This window comes from Haemorhous mexicanus, chromosome 1 (genome assembly GCF_027477595.1).
Source record: "Haemorhous mexicanus isolate bHaeMex1 chromosome 1, bHaeMex1.pri, whole genome shotgun sequence".
In the NCBI taxonomy this organism is placed as follows: Eukaryota; Metazoa; Chordata; class Aves; order Passeriformes; family Fringillidae; genus Haemorhous; species Haemorhous mexicanus.
In genome coordinates, this window is record NC_082341.1 from 29,842,899 (window position 1) to 29,868,219 (window position 25,321).

Consider the following 25,321-nt stretch of genomic DNA (forward strand, 5'->3'; position numbering starts at 1 on the left):
GATTTAGGATATGTTAGAAATCAGAAGTTGTGGCAAACTTTCAAAAAGTCATGAATGCATGATATGGATCAGTTTTATTTTTGACCTCTTCCTAAATTGTTTTCCCAATAAAATATAGAGTGTAAAAAATATGGAGTTGCATGCAAGACTGGATGAAAATAGAGAACACTTAGAAAATCATTAGGATGCAGATCAAAAAATTAAATAAAACACACATCTCATAAAAGAGAGAGAAACCTGTAAATTCAGTGTGCACAAATGAGAAGTTTAAAAGCCAAGTTAAAATAACAAAGAACATTTTACACTAAGCAATACGGAAGCCTGGGAAACAGTGGAATATTGTAATAAATATAATAAGCTATATAGGAAAAAATAATTCAGGCAAATGATTGGATTACTAACAATCAAAAAAATGTAATGGACAATGAGAAAAATGTAATGGGTCTTAAAGTGCCTCTTGTAACTAGAGAAGAAAGCATTGGAGATACTAATGACAGAATTAGGTTCCACCTGTTGTGTGCAAGAATGCCGGTTCAGTCTTATAAGCTTGTTTCTTGCAGAGTTTGAATCCATCTGAGTAAGACCAAAACAGAAGAATGCAACAAAAAACTTCTGCGAAATCAAGAAATCATGGTTGTGTTTGAGAGGAACCTTAGCAAGTGTTTTCTGTGCCTTGCAACTTCAAATTACTTTGCCATCATTTTACATCACCTGTAACGTCCATGCCAGCCTGTTTTGTATAATGCAAAGGACTTGTGTTTCTCGTGCACATATTTACTTACATTTCTATTCGTGGGGTCAAGTAGCAGTGCTGAGGGCAGCTAATGCTGTGAAATGCATCTTCTCTCTGGAATATTGTGGCTCAAGCGAGTCTCTACATCTATGTACAATGACATGGTTTTGGAAGGGCTCCACCCTTGCACTTCAAATAAGGTCTCTCTCCATTAAGAGACAGAAAAGTATCTGCTGTCCTTTTGTGCCTTCCTCTAACCAAGGATACCTGACTGTTAGTGACTAAGCTGGTCAGAGTAACCTAAATAGCTGAGACTGTCCTTCTGTTTTAACCCTTTGCCTTATTTTAAGCTCCTTAGTGTCCTAGAAAAGAATATAGCCATGTTCATTTTTGCCTTTTCTCTCCCAGGAAACCTGTATGTAAATTATTTTATAATCTCTTGGAGAGGATTTGTCTGATTAAGGAACAGAAATGAATGGGGAGGGAAGGCAGTATCACGTGCAAGGGGATAGATTCAGATGATACACTATTAGATGGTTATAACTGCTCAGAAAAGACTCCGGCTCTAAACTCATCTGGGAGAAAATTACTTGTGCAGACTCTTTCAGTGCTGTCCAAAGCCATGTGCTGCTTTTAACTCCTATCTGGGTGAAATCATATAGGAAAAGATTTGTCTCCCTTTGGATTTGGTAATGCCCTCCAAGCCCACAGTTGCTCATGTTCATAAAGTGGGTCATGTTTTCATTCAAGATGAAAATAGAACACAGGAATTTACAATGTATGCAAATATTTTCATACTTGAAGTATCTTCAAAGTATTCTGAAGATTCTTTGTCTGCATTAGCTAACCCCACTCTATGGCTGTATTAAACTAAATGTTGAAGTAGAGACACGATAAATTAAATGCGAGAGACTTTTGAAGAAATTGCTTCAATTTCTTTCACTTTTTTTTTATGAAGGTATTGAAGTGAGAATATACTTACATTTCAGACATTTTCAGATATTCTGACTCGAGGTTTCATGATGGTACTGTCTGCTCAGCTATGTGATTCTTACAGGGATCCTTTTAGGACTCCCTGATGGGAATCCCCTGCCTTTGTAGAGGTGTTTACTGACTTTTATATGTCATGACCAAATTCTCTCCTTTGTTTGCCTTTGCTGATGGAAGAATCCAGTAAGTGCTAGGTGTTATGAACCTTCTTTGCATCAAAATCTCGAGCTCTGCATTCAAGGAACTTTTAAAATGTGAAACATGCTATTTAATGTGCACAGATGTACTTCAGGCTTGCAGGTATGTGGAAGGTTCTCTGGAATATATGTAGTCAAGATTATCACTTTCCAAAATATCACACTGGACAATTTAATCTCCCCTAATTGGAAACTTAATGCTTAAGAGGATGTAGCTCATGTGGCAGCATCTGAGAGATGTTTAGGGAATCAGTTCTGTATTTCAATAGCTTTATTGTAATCAGTAGGAGCCAAAGCACTAACAAGTTTCCCATAATGCCACTTTCTTTTGTAAAAACAACCTAGGAAATAATAATAATAAAATCCATTGATGGTATATCTGCTTCATTTAGATTATATTAAGGCCACTGAACTTTCTTCCTCCTAAGACATTGATAATAACCTTAAGAAATTGACACTTAGCAGAAATTACACAATTATCATTTAACTCAAAAATTAATCTCACCCTGGTAAATTGTTAGTTGATGCATTAAGTTCAAATATAACATTGCTGCAAGATCAGCTTTTCTATGTAGATCTCTGAAAATAAATGTTGGTGTCTACTTTCTGAATGTGATAATAGACTACATGTTACTCGAATTTAGAGATTGTCACTCCACCTAAAGGTTCTGTATAAGAAAGTTACATGCATAAGATAAATGGAACTAAAAGATCCAAATAACAAATTATTTTGTGAAAGCTGATTATTTTTTGTATTTTATGCCGGTCAACAGTGAAAGTTGCAATCAGTTCTGATTCTTTTGTGTATTTTATGAACAGGATCAATTGCTTATAGCAGAAGCTCTTGCTCTTTTGCTTGCAGAGTGAGTTGATTCCAGATTGAATGTAAAGTATTACTTGAATTTATTCTGCAAGGCTGGCAGCTATATATTTATGTATGCAAAGTGTAATACTATTAAATGTTTGGAATGAAATAGTAGATTTTTGTTGGCACTAGGATCTAAGGATGGAAATACCATTTGGTACATAAAAGCAAAAAAGTGTAAATTACTACAGTCCTAACTAGACTAAACACCCATAGTTCCTTTCATGAGAAATACATCACTGAATTACTAATAGTTTATTTTTAATTCACCCCTATATTATCCCAGTTATGCTTGAGGAGAGAGATGAATATCAATAGTTTTCACAGCCTTCATGAAGAGCTGGAAAATAAATCTGATACATAAGCTATTACTTTTTTAATAGTTAATTTTATGGCCAGAGCTAGAAATAGAATAGGAAAGCTTATACAAATATTAACTTTTTATCTTCCCTGAAAAGCCAAGCTGTCCTGAAGAAGGAATGCCTGGCAATTTTGTATCTGTCTTTTTGTGAGACTGAACAAGATCAGTTAAATCTCAGAAGCTGTGTATATCCTTTGTGAAAACAGACCATGTCTATCCAACCTGGTTTTTTATCTTTGTACAGGTCAGTACATTCCTCTGCTTGTACATTAGTATAGTCATCACCAGGAATATGCCTTTTTAATTTCCTTTTGCACTTGAGTTTTTTCAGTTTAAGCATACCTGAGAAACCAGTTATGCTTTTAGCAGGGTGAATTTTATTTTGCTGAGTAGCTTATACATATGTACCACAGAGCTGAAACAGTACAGACTCATTTTACTTTTCCTAAACTGGTAAAATAACATAAACTATAATTTTTTTCCAATAGTTTTGCACAGCCTTGTTGCTTAGTTGAATGTTTGGCTCAGAGAGAGTTAAGAACTGGTTATGGAATATTAAAAATTGCAGTGAAAAGATACTAGTGATAGTTTTCTACTCTGTTAAATGCAGTGTTGGATTCAGTGACATTTAATAATTGGCCATCACATTTGAAAATATTTGATGTATGCAAAGGAAGCTTATAAAATGGTGAGGCTGCAGCTATATGTGTTATCATATATGTTCTGGTATACTTTATCTGGGCTCTGGGTTTATTTGCTGTTGAGCTCAGCAGCCCTAGCTGAAGCTGGTGATGATGAATGTTGAGCTGTGGTGATTTACTGCTCACTGTGTGGAAGAGGAATCACTGGGTTTGTTCTACCTGAGCACTGTATGCTGTGAGCTGTCCTAACTCAAAGGCAAATATGTTCTCTGCTAAAACTATGCAAGCTGTAGAGTGAACCCTGTCTTCTCTTGGGTTGGAAGGCAAGTTGGGGGAAAGTGTTTGAGGGCTGTCTCACCTTTCTAAATCAAAGTCTTCTGTTCTTCAAGCCATTGCATTGCTTGCTATTTTATCACTTGTGTTTTGCTACAAGAATGAGGATTGCTCAACTTTGTATTCATTTGAATGCAGATATCTGAAGCTGAGCTGCAGAGTTAATAAATTATATCCAGAATGTGTTTGTATGCAAGGTCTTCTCCAACAGAGATGAAAACTGCATAGAAATTGAAACATACTTCTAAGTCCTTTTATAAATTTACGTATTAAATGTAATGGCAAACTGAAATCCTTAAATTAGGATTTGCAGTAGTGTTACAAAAATGGTGATGTGCAAGGCAGTGAGGGGGATGTGTACAGGTTTTGCCAAAAATCTCATATTTCTCTTCTTTCTTTTGTACTGTTAGGTCAGGGAAATTAGTATGAAGTTGTGCCTGGAATCAGTCTGGACTTATTGCTACAAAACAATTCATAGCAGCGGTATATTTTAAAAAAAGTTATTATCAGAATATGCCATAATTTATAAACTCAAATTAAAACACTCTTGATGAGTTCAGCATCCTCCTGCACAAAGGGCTGGGATGCAGGAAGGAAGTGGGGTTTGTCTCAGTAACACTCACCATCTGAATCCTGCAGAGAGTTCCGTGTCATCTTTTCATCTCCTATATGCAGCTCCCTCGCTAACACATTAAAACTAATAATAGATTCTTATTCTGGTTTATCAAAGCTTTTATTTGATGCATTAATTTTAGAACTGAAGTAAATGTGGAAGAAAAATTTAGTTTCTATTTAAAGATTAAACAAATATGGTGAATAGTTGCAACTGGATTCTTTTATATAAAAATATATCTTGTCTTTAATGACAGCTGTCAAAGGCACGTATTTGTAAGTGTTGTTATTAATAATTCAAATAGCTTAGTAGAGCAGATGGAATCAATTGAGTGAAATGGTCACTAGAGTGCTTCCAAGTATTTTTGCACTATTTTAGCTTACATTTTAAATTGTTAAGCTAAATGCATGTATTTCTGTAACTTTGTGTTGTGTTTTTTTCTGATGAACATAGTGAAATAAATTGTTAATGTAAATCTTTTTACCTAAGAGTCAACTGCATAAGGATAAGTTGTGTATTTTAGGGAGGAGCTGCTAAACTACGAGATGTGATTTTGCTTTTCTTCTTGGCTAAATCCCAAATATTCGAAGCATATGGAACATTTTAGCAGAAAATAAGTAATTATCAAACAGATCTGTCTTTGCCACCTTGAAAATTATTTCTTGTGGCAGGGTAAATGAAACCTCATGTTTAGGTTTTACTTCATTTGATCTTTTGCTGCTTTGGCAGTAGAATACAAAAAAATATGACAGATGGCACCATTAAAATATGAGTTGATTTGTGCTTACTCTAATATGAATCTGAATATGCTTGATAAAGGCATGGCACAAGCTTGTAACTGAAATTTTGAAGCAAAGTACATTTATCTTGGTAAGAACATGAGCAATCTGTGTAACTGTAAAAACAAATTTAATATCATGCAGGTGTTCACAAGAAAATATGTGCACATTATTCCTTTCATTATAAATAAAACTGCAATCAAATTTTGGCTTTAAGCTTGTTTCTGTTTCTCTTTTCTGTGTGGAGGCCAATATCAGCGATTGCCAATTCTCCATTGCAGTGTCCACTCTGTGGGCAGATAGACTTAATGATGTTGTAGCCTTACCTATAAAAAGCACTTTTTACAACATAAAAAATGTTCTGTCAAGATTAAGTCAGTATGCTCTTATTTACTTGACTTCTGATTTTTCTTTATTACCTTACTAGATCTAAAGTCTTTTGAAAATGGAATTTTCTGGACTAGATGATGCATTTCCCATGAAACACTCATCATCCCATAACAGAGTAGTCCCTTTTCAATGGGGACTGGGTTAGAGATTAATCTTGTCTTTTTTTCTCGTTGTCCCAGATGGAACATGCTTTCTGATTTGGTATTTCAGACTTGAGAAACTTTTTTTTTTTTCCTTTCTGTATGGTAGATATTTTTCAACAGGAAGAGTAAGTATTACCTGTATCCCCAGCTTTCAGACCTCTTCTGCAGTGGAAAAGGAAGGGGTGGGAACCACGTGTAGCAGAGGAGTGAATAAAACCTGGGTTTATATCCTGATACTGAAAAAGGAGCAATGCAATTTTCTTCAGACCTGTAAAAGAATCAGTGGCTACCAGCTGACAGAAGAGCTTGGATTTAAGCCATATGGGGGAAGAGTCAGGAGAAATCCAATTTCTGCACCATGCTTAGGATCAGGTATAGAACCCCAAATTTGGTGTATCAGGTCCTTTATATGGATCTGTCCTTCTGGAGTTGTACAGTACTCTGGCCTGTAGCCATATCCATCTCTACTGCAATTGTCCATGTTAAAATAATGTTTCCTGTTATATGACTGTTTTCAGAAGTCTGGGAGCCAGACAATAACTGTCTAAACTAAAATGTTGAGAATGTTTTTCACTTCAGTAGCTGCAGTTAGTAAATACTGATAAGTATTTTTCTAAACTTGTAGTCATTCTCAAAGTCCCAGCTTTTCTGGTAGGACTAAAACAAGTGATGTGGAAGACTTTTTATTAAGCTGGACTTGGCTGTCTTTTGTTTCTCTCTTCTGAAGATTTTTGGTAGATTCTCTTGAAGCAGTCTTGGAGGTAGTATTGAAGGGTACATTCCCGTAGAACAGGGTTACTTCATTTATCAACGAGTTTAAAACAACTGAGATTCTCCAGAACAACTGGGAGATTGTCATTCAGTTTGTCAAATCAAGTTAGGGTCCTACAAATACCACAGGAACAGGAGCAAAGAAGCCCTAGAGAGTACATATTAGAGGAGATAATTGTGTTTGTCATGTTTAGCATGGCAGAATGCAGGCTAGGGGTTATGATTGCAGTCTGTGAATGTACCAAGTAGGGTAATACCAAAAAGGGAGAAGAGCTGTTGAAGTTAATGGGCAGTGTTATCACAGGAGGACATAAGCTGGACATGGTAAAATGGTCACTGGTGGTTAGAGGATTTCTAGTAAAATAAGCAAAGTAAGCCTTACTAGAATGTCAGTGAGGGGAGAGAGAAAACAAAAAAAAAAAAGGAGGGGAAAGAAGTAAGTATTATTGAGATTTAGCTAAATATTTGCTGTGGTGATGCAGTGTAACAACAGTTATTGTCTGAAAATGTTGCTTTGTCCCCTTAAAGACATCTTCCAATGTACCTTTTTAGTGGCATTTCAGGTGCAGTGAAAGTTGAACGTACTTCAAAAAGCATTTTGTGAGGAAATGGTAATTAGTTATGTACAGCCTTTCCAATGTTGTATTTTCTTTAGAAATAAGAATTTATGGAATTCCCAAACAAGTAAGGAATGCATGTGAAATGAAGAGTCAGTGAAAGGAGCCGTTCTTTCTGAGCATCTAGCAAAGTCTCATGTTTACTGTAAAGCTGTAGAACTAAGTTATGTGGAAGCAGATGGAAATTCCTTTTAAATTTGCTATAGTATTGTCGACTTCAGAGATACCCATGGTGTGTAGTTGCGGTATCTTGTATCTCTGAGCTCCATGGCCAGGTTGTGTCACAGCTCCAGAGAGGTCCCTTTTGCTATCATATTCTCAGAACAATCTTTGTATTTCTACACAGTTGCAAAACAAACAAAATTTCTCTACAGCACAAACTGAAAACAAACAGAAACCCCCAACCCCTCAACACCCCCAACCCCTCTCCTCCCCAACCAAAAAAATTCTGCCAGTCCACACAAGCCACATAGTTCTTCTAAAGTATGAAACTGAAGAAGAAACTCAACAAGCAACAAGAAACTGAAATCTTGATACCATAGTATCACTCATCTCTCTTTGTGTGTGTGGTTGCCCTCCAGGGCAATCTCATCAAGGCAGGCGCTTTCTGTGTTTATGTGTATCTCCGGGTGAAATTAAGTGGTGATGTTTAATGAATAGCGTTTAGGTATCTGCCTTGATTTCTAAAGCAGTTTATTAAAAGTAGAATGAAAGCATTAAAAATATTAAGAAATTTTTTTTACCTTTTGGTTTGCTAAAGCTTATGCAATGAAAGGGACATGTCATTTCTGTATTTAGGATTGTTGGGAATAGAACCTTTGCTAGAGTGTTTTTTTAAAACAATAAGTAAAATTTTGTATATTCATTTAGAATCTTAAAACCATAAAATTTGTTAAAATATTTTATGTTATTGAAGAAAAGGTTCTGTCTATGAGAACTTGTAGACATACCTGGTAACATATAAATGAAAACATTGTTTTGCTTTAGGTTTACTGTCCATAGACATCTGACTCAATTGAGCAGTTGTTTCTGAAAGATGAATAAATAATTTGTTCCAGTAGTAAGTTTTTGTTAATAACTGTTGTCTCTAGGGTGTGTTTTAATATTTAAAATTTTAAATTTTTAAAATATTTATTATATAAAATCATGTAAGGCTAGAATTATTGAAATAAACTTTGCAAAATTATGCCATAGTTTTCCTGTGGCTTTATCAGACTGCTTCTATCGAGTTTACTTATGGACAGACTAGAACAGGCCCTCTGTGAAATGCATCCTTGTGGGGCAGAGCAGATGACAGAAGCAGAGGTTCCTGTTACCCAAGTCCTCTTCTTCCAGAGTTTGTCTGTGTGCTCCAGTTCCCCTTCTTTGCAGCATTCCTTGCCTTTCTATTTCCCTCCTCTTTGGGGTTGTAATGAATAAAATATAGTTTTCCTTTGCGTCACAGCCTAACCCTTAGCAACATAAGTTATATAACGCTCGCTGTTGCTATTTCTGTATTTCTGCTAGATCAGAAATACAGACCTCTGTCCTGTGCGACCTCCTAAGCACAGTCTTCAATAAAAGTGTCTGGGAAAAAAATCCAGTCTGACCTTTTTTCCTTTTTTGTTCTTTCTGTATAGGAAGCCATTGAAAATTTTACCTCGTTAGTTATATGGAGACTATAACCATTCATAGGTCTTTAATTCTTTAATAGACAATAGTTCAACATAGCAAACCAAAATTGTCAGGAAAGATGATATTGAAATAATGTACAATTATAAGCTTTAAGATTTGTGTAATCTAATGTGATTTTCACAGGGAGCACTGAAATCTCTCCCAGTTAGAGAATCTGAACTTCCAAATCTTTACTGCATTTATCCTTGCAGTGCTGGTGGAGCTGAAGTGCTCCTGTTCTGGTTTCATGGTTAAAGAAATAAAGTGTACAGTGCCTGTATGATTTCCACCACAACACACAGGAAGATGATGTCAGAACCACAAAAGCATTCCTCCTCTCAACTGTTAGGCATATTTTTGATAACTTCCTCATTGTCTTCAGCCCCTCAGTCTTTTTGTTTCTTGCCTGCCTACCACCCAGCCTGCCCCATGTATATGCTGTAGTGTATATTATAATCCTGTATTTGCTTGAAAAGTATAATAGTGGCTGGTAATGTGTGAAAAATAAACCCAAGCCAAAGACTTTGCACTATTTATTGCCTTCCTCATTTTTCGATGTAGACTTCTGCTGTCCTCAAGTGCTGCCAAGACTGAAGCCATGGAGAAAGACAGCTGCCACTTTTGTAGGCTGTTGCAGTTAAAGCATCATTCTTTTAGGATATTAATACGAGGTTTTGGATTTCTCCAAAATAACAGTGGAGACCCAGCATCTTGTCCAAATTCTGGCTCAGGAAGTTGCTACACATTTAGCCTATCATTAACTCATTAGATAAGATCTAATTCCTGCCCTGGTTACCTGCTGTTACCTATTCAGCTTTCCATAGGAGACTGAGGTTAGAGTTCATTTCTTCTAAGAGGCTTTTTGGTGGTATAAAAATAATGCCAGGAAGAGATAGAGGTGTTTCATACAGGCTTTCCCATGTTTCAGGTGCTAGAAAGGAAAAGTTTATGGTTTTCTTCCTCCTGTTTAGAATTTATGCATGTAGTCATGCATTTAGCAGAACGATAACTTTTCAGTACAACCAACTATTAAAATGTATCTCCTTGTTTTATTATAAATGAGTTTTAGGGTTTAAATTGTGGTCCACTAAACCCAGAACTTGTGAAACAGCAGAGAAGTTACCAACTTGCTGGTTCACCTTCTGTAACTACAAGATATTTTTAAAAGTGGCTGATATGGCCTTGTATTTTTTTTCTATATATGTAATTTAATAATTATTTAAATGGAAAAAATGCAAATTTAAATTAAAATCTTGTTTTTTAGAAGATACATATTCAAATAGTATGTTCAAGGGTAATATATAATAAAGTAAGGGGAATTAAAATATTACGCTACAGTATTTTTAGGATATGGTGGTTTATCAACAAAAGCTGTAGGATTTAGAAACTTTTTGGAAGTTTTTTTTCTGGTTTTGTTTGTTGTTAGTGTTGGTAAATTTTACTAAGCAGCAAAATTAGATTTAGAGAAAAGATGGTTTCTTTTTTTCCCCCAGTAGAACAAATGAGTGTTCTCTTGTAGTATCTTATAAATAATCTTGTGATTCAGAAATGTAATTTCTGGCAAATTTGTGGCTCCCTTTGAATCTTGGCCAGTGAAATTTGATTGAAGTTTAGGTAGGAAAAAAGGTGACACTCCTGCCAAGTTTTTGTCAGTTTTATGATTTATAACTCTGAGCATTGGAAATGTATCCTTGCCATAGACCTGAAAACCAAGTAGAACTGATCTGAACTCCAGACATGTCAATTTTGAAAGGGCAAGCAACAGACTTCCTTATGCCAAAAATATCTTTCATGCTAAATTATTTAAGTGTATTATTTGATCACAGATAAATGAAAAACAATATTTTTCATTTTGGGCCTTTTTTGTATAGTAGGGGAAACACAAGGTCATTTAAAATTTAGATGGGTTTTGTTAGGTCAGTCTGAAATATCACACGTTCAAAAATCGCGGTACTTGGTATTGAGAAAAAGTCCTCATGTATATTTGTTATAAATTGATTGCAATGAAGAGACTATTTTAGACTCCTGCAGCAATTCAAGTAATGTGTACCACTTCTGCACTTTTCTCTTGTTGAGTGTAAAATATGTATGAAGACATGTCTGAAGTGTAAGTACAACAGGGCCCTTGGGAAGTTCTGGAGCTGTACCTTGAGTAATTTCAGTCCAATGCTGACAAAATATTTACTGGTTTATTTTTGGTTTGTAGGTCTGTTTTTATCCATGGTCTCCGAAATGTTCAAGTAGTATTCTTAATAGAACCTCAATATTGAAATTTCATTATCTTGATTAAGCCAAAATATTTCCCCATAGTCTAGCAAATACATATGGCTATATTGTAGTAGGGGCTTTGGTGACAGCCACTATAGGATCCCAACAATTTCTATTGAAAAATTTTGTATTAAGGTGCTTTGAACTGTTGGAATCATCTCCTTTGGAGATGAAAATTTCTGGTTCTTAGCCAAAGCATTTTTGGGCATGTCCTACATTTCTTCCTCCCCTAAAGAATATTCATTTTATACTTGAACATCATCACAGATGGGTAGACTTGTGTTCTCTGCTGTGTCTGATTGTATAGCTGATGAGCATGCATTTTATTTGGTTTGAATTTGGGCTAGAAAGGAAGTACTGGATGACTGGAAATGGAGGGGTGCACATGCACAGAGCTTGTGGTGCATCCATTGCAAGTCTGTGGCACTGCTGGGCTCTGGCTGCAGTAACAGAATCTGCACACCTGGAAATATTGGATTTCTAGAGATTTTTAACATAATTAAGCAATCTGTATCCACACAGCAGTTAAGTTACTGACTCTCAAAAGCCCAGGAAATGCCCAGAACCTGACCACTTAGCCACATTCTGTTCTCCTTTTCTAAGTAGTGGAAATAATTTTTCAGTTAAAACTTTCTCTGATAAAAGTTTTACTTACCCTGAGTCTCCTTTTTCTTCTTTCACCAACCATAACCTACTAACATTTCTTTGAAAGTATTCATGGTGGTATGATTTATCCTCTTGTGATAGCTGCTTCATGGCATTTTCTGTCTCTTGAACCATGAATAATTTCTTTGAGGCCAAATGAAGAATGCCGGTCTTCTGTGGCTTATTGGTTCTTTCAGTAGCTTTTCCTAAATATGTAGACATATTTATATATTTTCATATTAGCTGAAAATATTTTTATGAATTAATGTACCATGGCTTCTAAGGCTGAAGGTTGGTTGTTACTCATTTTTAACCTGTAGTTGGCTTTCTTATGGAAAGTAAAGGCAGCTCCTAGGTATGTTTTATTGGTAATTTTTCTGATTTAAAATGTATTATTTGAAAGCAGTTCCAGTACTGTCATAATTAGCTGCATTCGTTGATGCTTAAAGGGGAAAAAATGTATCCTTTGTTACTAGTCACTACCAAATGTACAATTTCATCTTAATTTTGCTTATATTTACAAAATCTGATTATTCAACTTCCATGACTACTTTTGTAAGGTGTTTTCATCTGATATTGCTCTGAAATCTTCTAGTGTTGCTCTGCACATCAGAAAAGTTATGTATTTTTTTACATTTTTATTACAGTATTTATTACATCTTGGAGTATCAGTAGTAACGGAGAACACGAGTTGTTATACATTGCGCCATCCCTCCACAGTTTACTGTAATTTAGAAGCTGACCTGTAATTTATAATACCTTTACCAGGAAGACTGCTCTTTAATTGTTTCATCTTCAGACATGTAAGGAAGAAGATCCACTCTAAATCTATCTTGACAATTATTCAGAATCATAAATGAAAATGTAGGAAATTGAAAATTTAAGGATGCAAAACACAGTGAAAACTTTTTCTCCCCTATATGTAATGTGTTTTGCTTGTAAATGCAGCCTACACAGAAGTCAATCTTGCCTCATGTAACCTAACTATGACTTTAGAACTAGTTATGATAATTCTAAATTTTATTTATTTTCTCTTGTATCTCTGAATACAGAGCAATCCTTCATAAGTTTTATTACTAAAATGCACAGGTTTTTCTGTCTAGAAGTGCAGCTGTTTACAAAACATGCAGTCAATGCATCTTTTATCTTCCTAGAAAAATAATTAGTTGCATTTTTTCCTTGTGTTACTTAACTTTCATAAACATTTTTGCCTTGACAGTGTCAGAGATGGCAGGTGCAAAATGTTTTATATAATCTTAAGTAAAGGAAATAGATAAGGTTGCATGTAGATAGATATAGACAATAGACAGGTTGCATGGTGTGGATATATAATATTTTCTCCCACTTAAAATGTATCTTTCACAGGTATAAACAGTTTAGCTTATGTTAATGATTTAGGCAAGAGTTTAATATTAAACTACTGTTTTCTCAGTAGTGCCCTCCTTGTCTTGTGTTAACTGTGACCTTCGTGTTGAAGCTTAGCATTTGTTGCTGGAGCAAGACCACCCCCCTGAAGAGAACTGTTGTTTTTGTACAGTAATCTAGAACAGACAAGGAGAATTTATAAATCTGCTGAAAAGGTTATGAAATGGTCTCAATTGGCTTTGACTGCGAACTCTGACCTGTTTGGCCGGATTTTGGAAACTGTGCCAAAATTTGATTTAAAGCAGTTCTGGGAAGCTCTTAAAGATTACATTCCAGGACTGTATGACTGATGTGCTAGTGATATACTTGCAATATTAGACAAGTGTTGCTTCAATACAGCTTTAGCCTTGAACAGATCATTTACCTAAAAGCAAAAATTATCTCAAGTCTGATTCAAAGAAATTTGTTGAATCCCAACATGATTTTAAAAGATCTGTTTAAAATTTGGCATCTTGATATTCTGTTCTTTATACCTCTCTATAGTGAGCTACCCCTACTCCTCCAAAACAATTTGCTATGCTTTTTCTTTGGGGAGGAAAAGCTAAAAAAATGTTCTAAACACATTGTACTCTGATATGGTTTCCATAAAGCTTTTCAGCCAGCAGTTTCTGAAATGGTTTTATTCAGCACTCTAATAACATGTGGCTGGATTAGATGAATTTTGAGATGGAAAGCTTAATCATACATTTTTTCACTCCTTTGATAATCAAATAAGAGACATTTGGTGTGCGAATGCTCAGGTTTCAGTGGAGAAAATCTCTCCAGACTTGACAACTGAGCATCAACAAATGTGCACTTGTGTCAGAAAAGCTTCCTTATTCATACAAAACAGAAAAAAAAACCTTTCTTTATTTTTCTCATTTACTTTGTTCTTTCTGATGACTTGAAAAAAAAAAAATTATTTCCCAATTTAGTAGTTTCTAGATTTGAGAAAAACAGTAGAATAAACTTGGTTTGGCTGAGTTGAGTATTGACAGTGACATCATACCCACTACGTTGGATGGATGCTACTATGTTGTTCTATGGTCAAACAACTGATTATTATATAAAATATTAGTCACATTGAGGTTAAAGGTATTTTTATTAGATTTTGTTGTTATTGATATTTCTTCTGAATATTTGTATAAGTGCTGTATGTTGTCACTTCTTTTATAAGTGGAGGAAGTGGAACAGTTTTTGAATCCTTTGTCTTTAAGTAATTTAACTATCTAAATTGTATTCTTAAAGTAATAGTAAATTCAACAGTTCAAGTATGCATGTGCGGAATCAGCCTTTTGCATGAATGCTTATCAGAAGATAATTATTAGATAATTGCTAGCATATATGCCTTATAATGAATTCTCTGCATCTCCACTTACTTTATTAACTTTGCAACAATTAGCACAAGTAGGAGCCTCTGAAGTACATCAGTTACAGTCTATTTGCATTTCCTCTGTGACAATTTTGCAATTCTCTGCTGTAATTTCTAGTAAGAAATTATGGAATCAATATTTACAAGATTCCAATTGAAGGTGCTCTGTAAGCTACAGATGGCTGCCTGGTCATTGAGTTTGCTAGCTGAAGTGGGTGAAATAGTGGAGCTGGGACTTCAGAGCAGGAGCCTGTCAAGGGAGGAAATCATGGCAAGGGTTCTTATTGAGAGCAGGAGTGACAGCCTGGAAGGAAGAGGACGCTGGTTGTGGGTTGAAGCTTGAGGGGAGCATACCTACCAGCTATAAACCCTAAAGATCATGTGTTTGAAGGTGAAAAAGACATTTTTCATCTTGGACTAGAGTCTCTCTTGAAGGACAGCATAGCAATTAAATGAGACTTAAGTAGATAGACTTATTTTTTCAATAATTTTCCTCAGATTACTTTCTGAACATCTTAGCAGATAATTAATGAAATTAATCTATCATGACTTATTAGTTGATTCAGCAAGCTGCTTATAACTCATGCAGTTTCTTATACTGACTGTTGGTCCTTGTAAAGAAGGAAGATCACCTAATACCTGTTTTCCTTGCATAAATAATTTTTAATGAATACTTATATGGTTTTAAAATGAAAGACAGCTTTTGGCAGTAGTTAGAACTCAATTGCTAGAATTCTGTTTCAGACCTGAAGTAGTTCTATGCCAAACATTTTTCCCCCACTCCATACTGTTAGTCTAATAAAATACACTGCATCTCCATATAAGTCTCTTATCAGGTGAATGTAATGGTTAAGGTCAGAGATCAGAAGCTGGTAAATACTGATGTAACCATTGTTATTGAGTTTATCCTTGTAGATGTAAGGTAAAAGCAACTGTCTTTTACATTTGCTGGCTTGGGTTTTAAAGCATTTCACAATCACAAAACAAATGTATCAGAATATATATATATATATATTTATGTCTAGAAAAATCTATTAAATGTCACTATCTAGTTCTCTTTGAGATTCAACTTGTACTTCAAATCAGGGAAGTCTGGGCAATGGAAATAATACTTATTACATAGGATTAAATGGCAATCATTAGCCTACTTGGAAAGCAGGTGCTTACAATCCAACTCTCCTGCTCAAGTTGTGTAACTGATATTTTTTGGGTTTTTGTGGGGTTTTTTTTGTTTGTTTTTGTTTTGTTTTGTTTTGTTTTCTCATTTGTTTTTGGGTTTTTCTACAAGTATAAATTAATTTGCTGTATTTTTGATTCTTTAAAATTATTAATGGGAAATTCTGAGAAGTAAATTGATGGTGAATATAATCTAGAGTATGTGTACAGATTTTTCCTCTTTACTCTGTGGGGTGTTAATGTTTTAATTTCCTGTGTAGGAAAATAAAGAGAGGATTGCCCACAATGAATTCTATTTAATTCAAAGATTCAAAGACTATAAAGTAATGAAATACTGAGATTATTTTGTCTGATGACATGAGTAATACAGACTATGAGAACTAGCAGCTGAACACACAAGGCTGATTTTAAGCTGAGTGATGTTGACTGTAATATTACTTTTGGATGAGTTATGATTTTTAAGATTTAGTTCTCCTTTCCATTACCTATTATTATATCTCTAGCTGGTGTTTCTGAGGCCACCTGACTTTGTGGCTAAGTCTGTTCAGAACTGCTGCTTAGCAAGGTGGTCCTCCCATGCTGTAAGGTTCCTTGTTTCTGGTAGCCTTCAATTTGACAGCGTAGAAGAGGCACACATGACAAGTGTGCATCCTGGTATCTGGGATTCTTCAGTGCCAGGGACTTAGGTGCCTTGTAGCAGGCACTGACAGGCCTGTGATTTATCTGTCAGAAATAGGAAAATTTGGATTGGTTTTATTTTTTTCATGAGTTGCGTACCCAAACTATGGATGTACAGCTCTAATTTCCCCTGTATCTTCCATTTTTACTAGTCCTAATTGTTGGCAATTTTCCATGTGCCTTAGTTGTAAACAGTTTGATTCCATCCACATTCTGATTTCTGCAAAAGGGTAGATTCCAATTCAGGAAAATGTTTAACTTCACACTTCCTCTGCACCTTGAAAGTTAGGAGGAATATAGCTCCTAATGCATTGGCTATGTTTGAGCTCAGGAGCCCTGATAGATTTTATCTCTCAGACAGTATTGAACCTTATCAGACATTATAAAAGAAAAAACCCACTTGTATTTAATGGCATATAGTATTTTGCAGAAAGGCAAGAGTGATTAGGCATCTTTACTTGCAGCTTTCACAGCTGGATTGGACTTTTTCAGTAATAATACAACATGCATTTTAAAGCATTTTCTCCTATTGCCTGTTGGCTTCAGGGATGTTTAGTTAATATTCTATATATCCTTTTGTAATAAAGCTAGAAAAAAAATTGGCTACATAATGTATTCATGTGAATTTTCTTTGACTGTACCTCCCTGTGGCCTGTTGCAGGACATTTTGACTACCTTGTAGGAAGAACAGCATTAGGATTTTAATTTCAAAGCAAACCTTTAGATACATTCTGCTCTAGTTAATGTCTCTTTAAAACGCATTTTTCCTCTGTGGTGCCTTTGAGGTATATTTTAATGAAAACTGTCTCACTTAAAAGTTCTTAGCTATCATGATAGCTTAAAAAATGGGAAAGGCATAATTTATCTTTCAGTTAATATATATAGTGTAAAATATAGTTTAATGTAATTTAAAAGTGAGTGAACAGAAGTTCTTCAGGATTCTTGAATAAAGTTCTAAGCAGTGGAAAAATGAAGGTTTTCAGCAGATTGAAAAATCATTTGAAATTTAGGCTGAATATCCCATAATTGTGAGGAAATTATATTTTGCAGAAGTGCAGTTGTTTTTATAGATTTTTTTCTATTATAAATTTTGCTTTGCTTTGCATCATTGAAATTTTTGGGCTGGGAGGTGTGGCCTTTAATTTTATGGTAAAGTTTTAAAGTACAATTGCTTTACGCTGATTAGACACTACAGACCTACTCAACTAATTTCAGATTTGAAGATTTCTTTCTTTTCCCCCTCTTTTTTGGAGCACTGAGAAGTAGGTAAATTCTGAGTTATGGATGATCTTTGAATATGTAGTTTTATTTGTCAGCATCCTGTTTATTAGAAGGATGCAGAGATGGGAATGTCTTTTGAGAACTTCATAGAAAATTGATTTGATTCTTCATTTCTTAGTCACTGGGTAATTTTTTCTTTCAATTAGGTATATTTGTGATCTGAATAATGATGATTCATTGTTATAGTATTTTATCTGAAGTTGGAAAGAGTGCCTAGTTGTTTAAAAGGTTAAAATTTAACAATGACAGAAAATGCACACATCTTTTTGTTTGAAATACCTTTCTTTGTTTAGTTGGGATTTTTTACTATGTACCATGCATTTAGGGTTCATTTAGGGTTTCTTTCCTTCCTTTCCCTGAAGGGAGCCTTAGGTCTAGAGCAGACTTTACCTGTCTGATGAACCATAGTGTGATGTCTGAAATTAGGTGGGATAAGAATAAGTGTGAGTGTTTTCCTACCTTAACACAGGGTTGCTACCGTCATAGGAGGATGGCCTATGAAAACAAAAATGTCCTTTTTTGTCACAAGAGGGGCAATCTAGAAGTGAGTCTTATAGTAAGAAGAAGGAAAAAAGGTATAAAATAATGAGACTTGGGTTGATTGCAATAATGATTTTGAGGTGACAGTATTATATATAGAAAAGAAAAAAATGAAAAAATTGGGGGGTTCACTCTAAAAGTAAGGAAGAAGTTTGACATGAAAACAAAAATCTTTCATTAGATTGTATTTTAAATATATAAAAATGCATATATTTAAATCCATTTTTTTCTTACACAAAGTAGCTGATCATTACCTAAATTTCTATTCAGCCTTTCAAAGGTAGCTCACATTGTTTTTTCTTTTCTTTGTTCTAGTTGCATTGAAATCATCTAGCTCTACCAGACCAGAAAGAAATGGCATTCAGGAAACCTCTAGAACAGGAAAATGTGGAGAAGGGATGCAGATCCTGGAAGGAGAACTCCTCTTGCAAGTATGTTTTGCAACAGACATATTTTACAAAGATTTAAATTTTAAAAAGCCAAACACCTGTATTTAGCATACTAGATGCTCAGTGATGAGATAGAAAAAGCTTTCTTATTGTGAAATTCTTTCCTCATTTTCTTTAGGGTAATATTAAACAGCTCTTGGATTTTTTTGGTAGTAGGGACTTTTGAGTGGATGTTAAAATATGGGCTCCTCTTCAGTGTTTCTAAGTAATTTATTGGGAGAAAGGATTCCCATCTCTTTTCATCTGTTGTTAATAAAGATGTTAATATAAAGGAACAGTTTTTATAAGGGCCAGATAAGTTACTGATTTGCTGTAAATTTGGTAACTAATTGTCTGGAAGAAACAATTTTTAACTTCAAAGACCTTGGGCTTGCTGAGATGTCTTGCTTTCTCAGTGGTTTGAAAGAACTCAGCATACATAGTGTAGATTCAGGACAAATTTTAAATACTTTGAATAACTTTTATATGAACTAATGGAAAATATTAATTTTAAAGTGTGGGTTTTTTTAAAATTGTCTAGCCTGTTTTAATATCCTAGAGTGTCAAAGCATATGGATGATTATATACCACCAAGTCCAGATTAAATGCAAGAAATTACAAATATAGATATTACTATGTTCCAGCTGGTTTCACAGAATAGATTTTATGGAGACCTGCAGCTCCATTTGAAATATGTTGTTAGTCTGTCTACTACATAGGTTTCACAGTGACATATCTATCAAAAGTTGCAAATCTTTCAGTCAGAGCCAATTGTTTCCTTCAAACAAAATGAATTTCAGTGTTCAAAGACTTGAAATGAAAACGAGTTCTAAGAATCCCACAAAACAGTTATTTTAAATTGATGCTAATTGAGATTTGTTTTCTAATCAACTAAAAAAACTAGGACATTTATTTCATTTTCTAACCTTAATAAAGTAGGACAAAGAACTGTTGTGGAGTTACTGACAGTGAACAGCTTTCTTTTAGACAGAAAAGAACCAAAAAAGCTGAAATATATGGTTTATATTGGAGGCACCTATTTAATCTGAAGTATAGTGGGGGGGTTTATGACTTCTGACTGGAAGTTATATGAGGGAACTCTTTTCCAGTATGAAAATTAAGTGGGTGATATAGCTATTACTGAAAATTCTGCCCCTCTTGGGAAGTAAATTAACCAAATTTCTTAAATGAATTTGTTTTGTAAATATTTTATATATGTGAAAAAAATTATGAGAATGACTGTGTAGATAGAGTTTTCTTAGGTTATGTAACAAGTCATGAGTGTGATGAAATTGGGAATTTTCCAGAAGATAGTGGGAAGCAGTAAGTTGTAAATATTGGCAAAGTCCTTCCCTTCCACTTATGCCCAAAAGTGTTTTGCATTACACAGGCGAATAGATGGTAACTGATGATGAATGTTTTCCTTTTATTATCTCCTTACTTTTTTTTTTGTTTTTCCAAGGTGATATGAATAAACATCCTATTGTTTGTAATTGCTTTTATTTGTTCATCAGTTTTTCTTGCTTTCTTCTTAACAAACAGAAAATTGTCTTTAATTTCCAACACAAAAACTGTCTTACCAATTCAATATATTGTGGGAGCTGAGATCATAAATATGTCTTTCTTAAAAGCAAGCTAAATTTCCTTTAAAATTATTTAAATTATTTCAAATTCTTATTTTAAATACAAAATCTATTACAGCCCAAACAAGTTTATTGAAAAAAAAGTAAGAAAAATTATGACCTTTAAGAAATTTTTAAAATTTAATTCTCAACAGTAATGAACAATTTTGTAATTATGTCTTTATTAGAAGCATTGAAAGTATTTTTAGAGGCACAAATATCATCTTCAGTCCTCTAGAATAATAAACTCACTGAGAAATTTCATTATGTGTTTTCAGATAATTATTTTTTGATTGCATTTTGCAAAAATCTCCATCAGAAGTCATCTCCCACTTCTTGGTATATCCAGATATATGCATTTTACAGAATTTTTGGCTTAAGAAATGCATATTGCTATCTCAGTAACAATCCTGGTTCCAGATGAACTGTGTACCAGGACCAGTGCAAAATGTGATTGAATTCCAGGTACAGAAAGTGCAGGTAGCTCTGTATGAAATGGACCAGAATAACCAATTTTAACATTTGAGACAAAGATGCTGTGCAGCTTGCATATGTTTTGTGTCAAGCAGCTGAGGTGAAATGCCCTGCAGAACAGGTCAGCAGAGGACACAAGCACCTGCCACTGCAGCATTCTGCTCCCATGGAATTACTGCAAGCTTCACCAAAACCAAGGATTCTGTGTAACCACTCGAGATTTCTTGCATTGGCCCTGCTATTTAATTTTAGATTATTACTGGTTTTTTATCTCATTCTTTATTCATGTAAAATTTACTAAACTTATAAGGAGTTTTTATAGAGCTAACAACTGTTTATGAGAGTAGATTAAATGATATCTACACATTAAATTGGAGTGGTTCACAGCATTTAAAGATCAGTAATTTAATCAGATATTACATTTATATGATATTACTTTGTTGCAGTAAAATATACGATATCCTTCTCTTGCTTTACATTTTCTATGTACAATAATTCTGCATAAATAAAGGGTTTTTTTTAAAAATTGTTTTGAGTATGCTGGCCAAATTTGCCTTTGAATGCAGCTGAGGAAATTAAGTGGCACAATATACTCAATCCAGCCCCTAGAGACTGCCTTTTGTTAAATCTTGACTGAAATCCATAGAAGTAAATCGGCACCTTTCAGATGAGCTGCCAAGTCACAAATGTACTGTTTGCTATCACAACAATTGCCATGGACCCTATTGATTGGGAGTTCAGATAAATGCCCTTTGCGTGACTTTGAGTGTGGAGCCGCCTGGTCTGCTGCTCCACGGAGGGGGAAATCTCTTCAAAAACATTGTTTACTTGCAATAGTCTGCTTTTGCAGAGGTTTTCTATTTTAAGTAAACTATAAAATGTTTTCTTGGACTATATAGGGGATCTTGATAGCTTGATTTCCTGTCCACAGTGGCCTGTCTGCACTATGAATAGAACGGATTTTGGGACTGGGTTTGTGACATGGCTCTCGTTTGTGTGGTGGGCAGCTGGGGGTATCCAAGGCTTGAGCCACACAAACATTGTGAAATATGGTTGATATCAGATAAACTTATAGTTCTTCATATATGTCCCTTGTCCTCTACAATCAAGGGTATTGAAAAGTCATCAACACTTGGCTTCTTCACTGAATTTTAAAATAAAGTCTGGGCTTTTTTCATTAGATCAAATTTTCTTCATTTAACTCTAACACTGTAGAGAGATGCAATGAGGAATCCTATTTGTGCTGTCAGATAATGATGTGCTTTTGCATGCTTCACATTTTATTGGGGGACTACAGTATAGGTAGACCTAGACACACAATAATTATCTGGAATTTTATCTCTAAAACTGACAGATTGCTGTGTTTCTTCCCCAGGCATTAAATGGATTTGTGTTAGTTGTTACAGCTGATGCTCTGGTTTTTTATGTCTCCTCTACTATCCAAGACTACTTGGGATTCCAACAAGTAAGTTTATTTTTTCTTTTATTTTTTTCCAAGGTTTTGCCTAATTTCAGGGAACATCAGTGTTCATATTTAGGGTCTTAAAATTTTTTTGTAATAAAACTCTCAGTTAGGTACTTTAGGTTGAATTACTTTGAAACCATATTTTCTATCAGCTTACATAGCCAGGATGTCAGGCCAAGGACAACAGGAATATAATTTCCAAAGTTGAGTTAGGCAAGATAGGAAATTTTCACACTTAATTATTCTTTACTGGAACAACTGTTTGAAATTTATACTGTGGTGTTACCCAGTTTATGATGCTGAGTGAGACATAATTCAATGGGAAGGTAATTATTTTAATAGAAACCTTTCATGAAAAATTATTTCCATATGCCTTGAGATTTATAAATATCAAGCGACTGATTTAGGTATTTTTGGAATTTGTTCTCTTGCTCGTGTTTATTTATTTAATTATTAATTTCAAGACAAGCATTTGTTTTTTACTATTTATGGTGCAGATCACATATGGCTGACTTCACTGGGCTTGAAAGCCAGGTGCCAAAGTACTAAAGACTGAGGCATAGCAGGCAAATTCTGCCTTTGTTAGAAAACTCCTGGAATTACTTTATGTGAAGATGATAGAATGAAGATGATAGATGTAGTTCTCAAGGTATATTCATGAATACTGCATACTGATAGATTCAGCTGCTATCTAAAAATAGCAAGAAACCTTGCTTGGTGTGCAGTTTCAGGTAGCTGATAAGAGATTGGGGAAAGTTTGTGTAAAAGAAAGTATTTCAAAAAACCCCGTTTTTATTCCTGGGTTTACGTATTCCTTCAGTGCTGGGGAACGAAAAAAGAAAAAAGCTTGGAAAACAAATTGGGGGCAACATTCATGAAGTAATGCTAGTAAATCAAGTGCATGATATAGAAGTAAAGTCTTAAAGTTACAAAAATTGGTATTTCTGGCAGTTTATTCTGGAAAATACTGATTGTTTTATGAAATTCGTCATAGCAAAATTTGACCTAGGCTTCTGCTTTTGCCAGTTCATCTCAATTACATTAGATCTATGTTTTATTCAAATATTTTCTGTTTATATAATGGTTCAGTTTTTGAAACATGCCAAAAAGCAGGATCTTAACTCATCTCAGTCAACTGAGTCTTTTCTTGACTGTTTTGGGTGGGTTTTTTTCCCCCTTAAATTCCTTTAGCACAAATCCTTGCCCTTGAGCCTTTGCCATTTAGATCACATTCCTAATCACACAATTGGTATTGGAATAAGGGCTTAATAATTACATGTTTTAAACCCATCCTTAAGAAGTGACAAAGCTTTCAGGCAAACAAATCCACTGTTTATAATCTGCTTGGCTTAGTTTTGGCAGTTTGGTTCAGGGTCTTTAGCTTCTTTTGTATTCCTGTAGCACGTATAGTGGGTCAAGTCAAGTACCAGATGGCAAATACCTTATTTACCAGTATTTAAAATTAAATAATTGAAACAGAACCTAAGCATAGCATTTTGAAGTCTTCTTAGGTAAAAGCAGGTAAAGAAATAGTTGAAATAATGTAACTTCTTTTTCTAAGGCAATATTTTTTATTATTGTTTCCCATGATCATACTCATGTGTTCAATTAAGCTGTTCTCTGTGCTGCCAAAAATTGTTTCATGAAGCTTTGCCGCCTGCATGTGATTGTATGTATTTATCCCTGAGAAAAATGTATTTTGCTATATCCATAACAGGGCTGTCCATCAGACAACTTGTACCATATTGTGATATAATTTTCTTATTGTCGTTCTCTCTCCCCTTTCTCCTTTTGTTCACAGTCAGATATTATACACCAGAGTGTATTTGAATTGATTCACACCGAAGACAGACCTGAGTTTCAGCAACAGCTACATTGGGCATTAAATCCTGCCCAGTCAGGAGATTCTGGACCAAGTGTACAAGGTGAGAACAGAATTTATTATTTGCCTGTCGGATTAGTTGGTTCCTTTTGGGCTTTTTAAATTTGTCTATATAAAAAGAAAAAAAAAAAAAAAAAGATCATTTTAGATGAATAAAGGAAGAAATAGCATCTTTCAAATTTATTTGAATTTTATGGATTCATTTAGTCAACAGTGAGAATTACTATATTTTGCACTTTAAATGAGCACTATTATTCATAACAGAGTACCATTAAAGTACTAATTACACTTTAAATTGGAAGACTTTAATTTGGAGTATAAGTGACAAAGTTTCTTAGATTGATCAGTCCAAGAATATGCTAGTCACAGTGTTACTATAGGGAATAGTGCATTCATTGCCACATAGAGCAGTATTTCTCTTGGAGATAAATGGGGAAGAGAAATTAAAGATTAAATAGATGAGCCTTTAAGATCAAGTAGTATGCATGTTAGAGCAGAGTTGTCACATGTTACTGACTGATGCTTAAGTGAGCTGCTATATTGGGAAACAACTAAGGAGAAACATATTGCATGTGTATCAGAGCAAAGATGTGTAGGTGCAGGTTATGTGTAATCCAGGAAGCATGTGGCCTGCATCATAATGACAACAAAGCCATAGAGACAACTGCTCCACTTTAATGCTCCTTTTGCACAACAGTTGTTTAAACATGTAGGTAAAATCTTCTGTTACTGTGACGTGATTATAGGGGCTTCATTAATCCATAAAAAGTCCATTTTTTAAATAAATCTTTAAGTAATAAAAAAAATTAGAGTATGGAAATGCCTTGAAATAATACAGAAAGGTTACTGTGTTTGTAACACACCTCAGAATATTTCAGTTTTTCATTTAGCAGTCAACGTTGTTACATCAGCTCTAGATCCATCTCCACAGGCCTGCTGCACAGCTAGTTAATAGCAGAGTTCAGTACAGCAAAGAGTGAGGTTCTCAGAAACCAGATTT

General features: G+C 34.6%; 1 protein-coding gene across 1 annotated transcript in view; it reads left to right on the top strand.

Annotated features, from left to right (window-relative positions):
* AHR (aryl hydrocarbon receptor) overlaps nucleotides 1-25,321 on the top strand; it is a 62,242-nt gene that overhangs the window by 19,747 nt on the left and 17,174 nt on the right. The window contains exons 3-5 of the mRNA XM_059844218.1: nucleotides 18,766-18,881; nucleotides 22,350-22,439; nucleotides 24,241-24,364. Coding sequence (XP_059700201.1) covers nucleotides 18,766-18,881; nucleotides 22,350-22,439; nucleotides 24,241-24,364 — 330 coding nt within the window. The remainder of the gene's footprint in view (nucleotides 1-18,765; nucleotides 18,882-22,349; nucleotides 22,440-24,240; nucleotides 24,365-25,321) is intronic.